Raw genomic sequence first — 10226 nt, forward strand, 5'->3', positions numbered from 1 at the left:
AAATGCATCCTACGGTAAGTGTAACAAGAGGCCCTCATATTGGGCCATCTTCCTCCTGAGAGGTGTTGTGGGGCTGTTATAAGTTCATTCATTATTCAATTTAATGATATCAGTTTAGATCACTCTATTCTTTTAAATTTTGATCATAGCAAAGTGTGGAGAATCAAAGGTACATTGAAAAGGGGCTAGTTGTAATTATGTCATGTTGTAATTATGCATTTGTAATTATGGCAAAGTGTGGACAATGATTATCTTCTTGTTCTGCCAACTGGTAAGTGCCAAACTTGAGTAACTTTGCAAACCCATTGGAAAAAATCCTTGAGAGAGGTGTATTCACAGTCAATAGTTTGCTTTGTAATCCAAGGTTGGGTATTCGAATAATCAATACCACTGCCAGTTGCTCCAAACGACCCATTATGAGAGAAAGGGCCATTATTCTCATAATACTGAAATTGTCGTACAATAATTTTAAACAACAGATAGCATTGGAAGGTTGAACAAAGGCTAGAAGTTGGAAAACATGTTAAGGATCAGTCAAGGGCTTGCTCTGTAATCCAAGATTGGGTGTTCAACTATCAACTCCACCTCTAACAGCCACAAATGACCCATCATGAAATAGGGCTGCTAATATCATAATGTTGAAGCTGCTGTGCAATCATTTTAAACAGCTGATGGTATTAAAAGGTTGAGCAAAGAACTATATAAAATGGGAATATGTTGAGGACCAGATTATTACCCGTCTGCATCCGATGGGGAAGAGATTTGAGGAACGGAATGGCATTCTGAACAGTGCTTTGATTTAACCCTATATCTAGCCCGAGAACTAGCAAGGCAGCTGTTCCAGCATTTTGAGCGTTATGAGCACCAACAGTGTTTAAGGTTGTTAAATCTAAATGAGCATCTTCTGATGTGGTAGGAACATGGATTACAGCATATGATCCTGTATCATCAACCTTCCCAAAAAACAAGAGAGATGTTTGAAACATGCCTGGAGCTACTTTCCATGTGTAGACTGCAATTCTCCACACATTTACTCACTTGCAAGATACCTTAACACCAGGAAAGTCGCCAATCCAAGCTCTTGTTCCATGACCACCGGACTTCTCAGCCAACTCTCGCAACAGCCAATCATCTGTAGTATCAAAGAAGAAGCTACTGAAGGAAAACAAAATGTGGAACGAAAGAAAGAATAAAAGTCAGATATTGAAGCTGTCTCCATTTCAATGTAGATTCCTTATCGAAGGGTATTCAATGATTTGGATAAGCCTACATCAACTCATGAATCTCCTCTGTCTCATCTATTTCATGACTCATGCAAAAGTGCGAAACTCATTAGCAAATCTATAGGTTCTTCATTTTTCTATCTGTGTTACAATGAATGATTGAAAAATGAGTTGAATACAACCTAAACTTTTGTAAATTCTTTCGTGACTGAGAACATCGGAAAGTAATTTTATACTCTCTCTTAAGAATAATTGAATGATGAGGAGCCATACGTGGTCAGAATCTCATGTTCAGTTCTGTAAAGAAAGATCGAAACTGACTCATCTGTCAACAATATCACAACTACACCAAAAACAGTGACAGGACTGTGTGCTACATGGAATTGCCAAGTTTGATAAACCTTCTAGTTCGAGGTAACAGGCATCTATACAGGTATTTGGCCATCATTTGCAGGAACAGTTTTGCAGTTTGCATGATGACCAAAATTCATCTCCTCAGATTAAGTCCCATAAGGATCCATGTGTGTATGAAACCTACACAATACTGGAAATTTTACTAGCATTACAATGTTACGATCTTTAATATTACCAGATTTATATAGAGAATTTTCTTACTTGAAGGAATCACTGCTAACTGTGAAGAATTCATATGTGAGAAGAGTCGGCACTTGCATGTTCCATAATTCTCAATTGTTTGATGCCTTTCCAGATGATCTGGAGTAAGATTAAGCACTACCGCAGCCTATATATATCAAGAATTTTCAAATATAATGTTTAGAAGTTGTGGATGATGAATAAACAATTTCAGTTCTACAACAATCAAGCAAGTAACTCACAGATGGTTGGAAATGTGTGCCATGGATCTCCATTTGGTAACTACTAACTTCAACAACAGCAACCTACATATAACAAGAAACATACAAGTTAAAATTTTAGGCATCATTATATCCTATACAAGAAGAATCATCATAAAATTCAAATTTCGAATGCATCAATTAAAAACAAGTGTTGTTTAACCTGAAAAGGGATATCTTGTCGTGAGGATTTCATGCATTGCAAAGCAGCATCTGACAAAGGCACACCCAAGTTTCCCCCTGTGAAACACTGTATTCCAGCTTGTTCCAGTATCTAACATAAAAGATAAGATTATTTGATTTGGCCCTATTTCACATCATTTGAGTAATTCCAAGCAGATAGGATACCTGTCCAGAAAATGTTGTTACTGTGGACTTGCCATTAGTTCCTGTAACTGCAATAACCTTTACGTCTTTGGGAATCTTTTCTGCTGCAAATTCCAGCTCTGAGACAACAGGGTGACCCTGTTTCACTTCTATAAAATTATAATCCTCTAAATTTCTCCACTTAAGTTTTGGGTTAGTTTGCATTGTATCTATAATATTACCTTGCGTATTAGATCTTCGAGATTATTGCTCCTTATTGACACGCCAGGAGATACTACTATTCTTTGGGCATTATACAAGTAATTTTGATCATATTCCCCAAGCTCCAATATGAACCGAGAATTGTTCTGCCATGATGGAGAAGGATCATCCTGTGGAAAATAAATATATATATAATTCAAGTCATATAACACTTCTGAAAACTCGAAAAAAGGAACACATTTCTGATATCAAAACCAAAATCTACTCAAACCAAGTGAGCTTAGGGCCTGGATAGGGCATCAAGTGTTACCATTGAATTTTGCAAGCAAGATGCACTAGGAAGACCACCATACTTATATTAGACCATTAAATATTCATTTGTTATATGGACAAAATAAAGTTAGTGAATAGGCTTTGCTTTATGGTTGGTATTTTTAGATCTATTGTAATTTTTGTTTCCTTTGTCACATAAAATCAAAAACTTGCAAATAAAAACGAAGTGTTCAAGAACAAAAAAATGAAAATATGCCCATGATATTTGTCATGTCCATTGGAGCTAAAACAAGACAGATATATTAATGCCTTTACGTGGTGGTGACCCACGAATGATTTTATCTTACGATGAAAGAAATGAGTAAAAATTGCCTTACATATTCTCATTATAACTTATCCCACTGTCTTTTGACTGTTTTCTGACAACGTCCAAGATGGGCACAAACATGAGGAAGGACTCTTGGATGTTGCAAGGAGTGGATCATATATGAATATGTCACCTCTATTTAGACGGTTTAGAAAACTTTGATAAAACCAAATATAAAGTAGGAAAAACTAATCAATAGTAGAGTCATGGCATGCAACAAAGGAATATGAAGGAGAGGAAATATTTCTATTTTCACAATAATATGAATGAATTTTTTTGTAATTTACATATGAAGTTATTGCTCAGAAAACATCAGAAATCGCTTTGAAAACAATGACATTCCCAAAGACATACTGTGCATTATAGATGAACCTAAGGTGCATAAAGTATTCATTTATCACATACAGGCTTGACCCTGCACACAACTAAGAAATTCATCAACATGAAATAAAATATGGACTAAACTATCATAGTGGGGGATGGTCAACACCTACAAGGAACTGGAGAAATGGATCAGGTAAAGGACAGCATTCCTTCAATGGATCAGGCAAGGACATCAAAGTCATAGCCTTAGCCTCCAATCTCTCATCCTGATCCATTCATAGCTAAACTCTGGTATATGGAGCTCAGGTTTCGGGATGCAGTATTCCAGCAAACAGGTTGGATGATATGGGGAAATAAAAATCTAAGGCATTATCCCAAGGTTAAGACTAGGATAGCGTTCCCTCAATGGATTAGGCAAGGACATAAAAAAACATGGCTTTGGCCTCCGATCTCCGAATTCGATCCATGCGTAGTGTAAACTCTGCTAAACGGAGCTGAGGTTTGGGGATTTGGTATTTGAGGAAACCCTAAAAGCTTATTCCGAGGTTAAGAGCACGACATTGCACTTTATATTCTAGAAAATCGAAGAAGACTGATAGATTTTTATGCCCTCCAAACAGTTTATAAGTAGACAAGGCCTTCAATTTGCTTCCCTAAGGCTGCAAGAGAAATTGGATGCTTACTTAGATTTGCCACATTGAAAATCCTCCACACAAAATGGAGACGAACCCAACATAGATCTTAGTTTGAGTACTTCATGCAGCCATTTTAACACTCAATATTGAGAAATTACAGAGTGCAGTCGGCCAATGTCCAAGCTCACATCTGGACACGCATCCCCTAGAATGCAATCCAAGAATGCGAATGCTCAATCATTATATATAGAAACTGTGTGCTGGCTAAATATTGACAGAAAATGAGAATATGTGACCTATACTGCTTCAACGTATCAGAAATAGAAGATCTTCCCACTTTGGAATGTCTCCCACGTGGGGACAATTGACCCTACTTTTTTCAGGAACTCCTACAAGGTTTTACAAGCTTTCAAGAACTCTTAACAAGGATGGAACCATCCCTGAGAGCATTCGGCATGCTCTTTTCTTGTCTGCTTGACTATAGTGCCAAATAAATAGAAGATTAAAACAGTGAAGTTCAATAACTAGCGTAGTTTTTCATTTCATCTGTTCAGTTTTTTTTGTTCTGCTATTTTTAAATCCCTCATTTATACAGCTTGGGAATTATTTTGTAATGTTCGCTAGTCTGATGGATCATATTGTCCCCAACAGACATTAATATATGAGCATCATCTCTTCATTGGTCATTTTGTCCTTAAGAAGACATCAATATAACATTTCATTTCGACATATTATTTTAGGTCTCCTTCAATTTTGTACTCTATATACCTACGTATCTAGACATGCATGTCTTCAATAGGGAGATGGCATCATCAATACTAATGATCATGGAGAGCTAAAGAAACGGTAAATCACCTCCTAGCATGGAAGTAATAACACAATGTGACTGCAACATCAGATGAAGAGGATACCTGAAACGACAAAATGCTTTTGTTGTTGTCTATACCAACAACATAAGCTCCTCGAGCAAGTGCTAGCCTTGCTGCTGCTCTTCCAGAAACTCCAAGGCCCAATACCTACAAGGCAATCATTGAAGATCTCATGGAACTTTTCCAAAGGCTTTGCAAAACCCCACATGCTCCAAAATACAACAAAATGAGTCCTCAGGAACCTTATGTTTTTGGTTGTATCGATGCATTATCCTTAATGTATAGATGATTTCATCCTTAATATATACCTATATGTAGGGTATATATGTCTCCGTATGTATATATACATCTATGTGCACATGCACACATAAACGCTTCAGATTTACATACACTGCGTCTAATTAATGAATTATACATGCATATTAGTAGGCATGTTGTCTTATCTATCCAAGTTCTTGTCAAATTTCCATGTCAACGCTAACAGTTTACCGTCACTAATTTTCCTTCCAGATCCTTGTCTGCATCAAGGAGGGACCGAACAACACGGTGGTGGGAAGGAAGCGGAAGAAGAGCGCGAGAAGTGAGAAGAGTAGAAGTGGATAGTGTCGAGTATCTACCTCCCGCAAAGGGAACCTGCATCATCTCCATTCTTTTTGGTAAAAGAAAAGCTAGCAGAATTAGGCTTGTGATGGGGTTTATCTACATATCATCTTCATTCGACCTCTTAATAATGTACATATGTTAACTAACGTATAACGTATGTATGTATGTTAAACGTGTGTATGCGACGTGTGTCTATTAGCTACTAAATCATAAATAGGTCTAGTGAGGGAATCGCGGCCACAGACGGTGCAGGTTGCTCAGTTTTCAATTGAGGGTGTGTGCGATCTGCACCGTCCGATTTGTTGGGAAATCGGTCCCTCCGGATGGGATCCGGTTATGAATGAAGAGGACCCGGTGAGAACCGGAAGAGAAGAGATATTTGTAAGTATGTCTTATGAGTAAGCCTATTGAGGTTATATTTGTAAATAGCCCTAAGTTCATATAAGTATAAATATGACTTAGGGCAATCACTTTGTATGTGTAGAGAGGGTTGTCATATTGTTGTAGAGATAACTGTTGTATAGAGAGAGAGAGAGAGAGAGAGAGAGAAAGCAAGATAGTAGTTATGCGCACTTTCTGTTGTAACCGCCGTTTGGCGAAGATCGCGAGCACGAGGTCGTTGCCTCTATGTCTCCACTTTGTATTTCCTCTCATATAGTGATAGTTGGAGTCTGTGGGCTCCCGTGGTTTTTCCCTATTAGGGTTTTCCACGTAAATATTCTGTGTACTCTCTACTTCCCATTTCTGTGATTCAAGACTCAGTTGTGGCCAAGCAATATTACGCGTTATTCTTCACAATATGGTATCAGAGCAAACAACACAAGAAATGGAAGAATCGTTCGGTGGCATGTTCAAGCTCATCGGCTCCAACTACTCAGTGTGGAAGTCGAAGATGAGGGATATGTTGGTGGTTAAAGATCTTTGGTTGCCAGTTCAGTTTGGGGACAAGAGACCGGACAAGATCGACGCCACAGTGTGGGAGGTGATGCACATGAAGACTACGACATATATCCGGTGCTTCATCAACATGAGCCTGTACAACAACTTCAATGAAGAGAGCAAGGCTCATGAACTCTAGGAGAAGATCGGCACGATGTTCTAGAACAAGAATGCTATTAATTGGGTTTCGGTATTTCGGAAGCTAGTGAGGCTCTGGTACTAGGACGGCTCTAGTATGGCAGAGCACATGAATGCCTTCCAGGGACTAATCCACCAGGCAACCTCGTTGGAAGTACCTCTTGCCAATGAGGTGCTCGCATTACTCCTGCTTGGTTCCCTCCCGAATAGTTGGGAGACATTAGTTGTCACATTGGGCAACGTCGGGTTGGAAGGAAAACAGTTGTCCCTAGCAAGAGTCAAGTCAAGCTTGCTAGATGAAGAAGCTCACCAGAAGGACCGGGAATCCGGAACAGATCCGAAGGCCTTGGTCATGGAAGATGACCACAATCGGGGAAGAGGCCGGTATCAGAGTCCCCAAAACCGGGACAAATCGGGGACGAGGTCGAAGTCAAGGGGGAGGCCTACTTACTTCTATTGTGGGAAGTCGGGGCACTTCCAAAAGAACTGTCTGCATTCCAGAAGAACTGTCGGAAAGAGAAAGGAACTAACAATGCCGATTCGAAGAAGGGTTCGGACCGGAAAGGCTCGGATCGGAAGGGAACATCGGCAATCACGACAAGTGAAGAAGAACTTATGCTCATTATTGAGGAGAATGAGTTAAACCTTGTCGGCGACAAGACAACGTGGGTTGTCGATTCCAGAGCGTTGTTCCACCTGACACCAGACCGGAGATGCTTCTCATCCTACACAGCCGGAGATCATGGTTGTGCTTGGATGGGGAATGAAGGTACATGCCGAATTGTCGGCATAGGAGATGTGTTGTTGACGACATCAACCAGATGCAAGTTGTTGCTGAAGGATGCCCGAGGACGTCCGACACATTCTGGAGGTTCGACTAAACCTGATATCACCCGGTTGGCTAGATGATGAAGGCTACATGGGTAGCATCCAAAACGGAGTTATGAAGTTCAGCAAAGGGAGCCTAATAGTAGCTCGAGCTCGGAAGGTCAACACACTATACTTGATGCATGCCCGGATATGCCGGGAAGAAGTGAACGTTGCATCCGACACTACCGGTGAGCTATGGCACAAGAGACTGTGTCACACGAGTCAGAAGGGGATGAAGAGACTTGCCGAAGACAATCTCATTCTGGTGAAGGACGTGCAACTTGAGAAGTGCACCGATTGCCTGACTGGAAAGGAAAACCAAACCTCCTTCCGGTCAAGACCACCGATGAGACGGAATACACCACTAGAGCTGGTGCATACCGATGTATGTCAAGTGGACACGAAGTCACATGCCAGATCGCAGTACATCGTGACGTTTATAGATGACCACAGTCGGAAGTTGTGGGTCTCACCGTTGAAGACGAAGGATTAGGTGCTATCTGTCTTCAAGGAACTCCATGCGAGAGTGGAAAGAGAAACTTGTTGAGCGGCAAGCTCAACCGGATCCGGATCGGTTGAATAAGCCTGAGCTGGATCGGAATCCGGAAGGACGAGCCACATCGGTAAGCAAGTGAGCCGAGTAGCCAGATTCATCAGTAACTGGAAGCCTAGTAGCAGCCTGGACTACTAAGTAGTTAATGTCTTGTAGTTAGTGTCAGACGCTCATGTGAGCATTGAAGTACACCGTACTTCTGTCAGTCCGTATGGACTTGTATAAAAGTGTTCACTGAACACATACGATGTACAGAGTGTTATAGACTGAGTAATATTTTTTAATTGAGTTTTTGTGTGCTCTCTCTCTCTCTCTGTCTCTCCCGCGTATTGTGTATATTCTAAGCTCTCCATTAAACTTGTGTTTCTGTTTTCGGTTGTCCACTGCTTCCGCACGCTATTCTTTCACATGGTATCAGAGCGTGAGGGTTAAGAACCTCTGCAGCCAACATCAGCATTAGAAGACTCGGTAAGAACAGAAAGAGAAGTAATGGACAAAAGAATGGCTAGCTCGCTCCCGGTGGAGAAGCTCAACAGATCCAACTACGCACCTTGGTCATACAAGATGCACCAGTACCTGCTTGGGCATGGGTATTAGAGCTATGTCGATGGAGCTAACAACATAGCACCTGATGCAGCACACAAGGACTTCCCAGTGTGGGAACAAGCGGCAAGTACAATGATGTACTGCTTCGTGTCCAATGTCGGAGACCAACGGCTAAGCCATATCCGAGATGCCAAGACGCCAAAAGAAGCTTGGCGAAACCTGAAGAAGGTTTTCATCGCAAGCACAACGGTCAGGAAGTTGTAGCTCAGGTAGGAGCTCAACAATGTCCGACAGAAAAATATGTCTATGGCCGATTACACGGCTCGAATCAAGGAAATTTGTGACTCACTCGCCTCCGTCAATGTGAACGTCGAGGAGGACGAGATGGTGAAACTGTGTCTTGGTGGGCTAGCGTCCAAGTTCGGAGCTTTCCGAACGGCTGTCTATACGAGGGAGAATATGCCGTCATTTTTCGACCTATAGTCGATGCTCCTTGTAGAGGAGAACCATGCCGGTGCGTCAACAAGTGCACCCACCGACAGCCGGATGCTGTACACGGAGGCGGATCGGCCTCGTGGGTGTGGTGGACGAGGTGTGTCAGCTCGCAATGGTAGCGGCCGGCAACAACAGGATCGAAGGCACAGAGAACGTGCCGACAGTAGTTCCGGACCCTCCACAAGCAGGGGGAGTCAAGGTGGCGCCGGAGGCAGGCAAGCAAAGGCCGACACGGAATGTTGGTACTATGGTAAAAAGGGCCACAGAGAAAGCGAGTGCTGGAAAACGCGCGCCGATTCGAACAAATTCGGATCCGGCAAAGCTGGCAGAGAGAACTGGCAATACTCGCACTACGCAGAAGGATCAGGAGGATCCAAAACCGGAAAAGCCGGTAAAGGGCCAACCTTGGTGGTGAAACATGAGGCTAAATTGATGAAGAAAACCACTTCCAAATTGGAGGAAGTGTGGTATGTCGATTCCAGTGCGTCGAATCACATGACGAGCCACAAAGAGTGGTTCTCCTTCTTGGAGAAACCGGAACAACCGGGGGTCGTTGAAACCGGAGATGACACTCCTCACCCAATCGTGCATGTCAGAGAAGTCCCTTTGAGCCACGTCAGACAGAGGGGGAAGCTGATGAACGTATTACACGTCCCGACCATCACGAAGAACCTGGTGTCGGTTGGACAGATAGTTGACTAGGGGATGCAGGTGCGGTTTACGCACCTCGGGTGCTTCATCGAGGAAGAGGGCCAGATTATTGTGCAAGGGCGCAGAGACGGGAGGATGTTCATCCTCGACACCAATGATATAGGCACCGCTTTGTTCTCCAAAGGACAGAATATTGAATCGGATATTGATCTTTGGCACAAGCAAATCGGCCACGTCAATTACCGGAGGCTTCAAGACCTGCAAACGAAACAAGTTGTTTTCGGTTTACCGAAGTTCAATGGCCGGAAGGTCCAAATATGTGAAGCCTACACCCTCGAGAAGCAACATCGGCTTCCAT

The 10226-nt window shown here is 42.1% G+C and overlaps 1 protein-coding gene across 1 annotated transcript; it reads right to left on the reverse strand.

The window, feature by feature from the left end:
- Positions 1–660: 660 nt before the first annotated feature.
- Positions 661–5721, reverse strand: LOC147847590 (uncharacterized). Its single transcript, XM_087339015.1, has 9 exons — positions 5563–5721; positions 5116–5220; positions 2626–2775; positions 2426–2542; positions 2241–2351; positions 2060–2122; positions 1839–1965; positions 1050–1132; positions 661–953 (listed from the first exon to the last, which is right to left on the reverse strand). The coding sequence occupies exons 1-9, from the start codon at positions 5719–5721 to the stop codon at positions 678–680; spliced, it is 1191 nt and encodes a 396-aa protein (XP_087195141.1). The 3' UTR covers positions 661–677.
- Positions 5722–10226: the final 4505 nt, after the last annotated feature.

The sequence above is a fragment of the Azolla caroliniana genome, unplaced genomic scaffold, assembly GCF_043228905.1.
Source record: "Azolla caroliniana isolate FFs.n. ecotype wild unplaced genomic scaffold, voAzoCaro1.0.p SCAF_837, whole genome shotgun sequence".
Taxonomy (NCBI): Eukaryota; Viridiplantae; Streptophyta; class Polypodiopsida; order Salviniales; family Salviniaceae; genus Azolla; species Azolla caroliniana.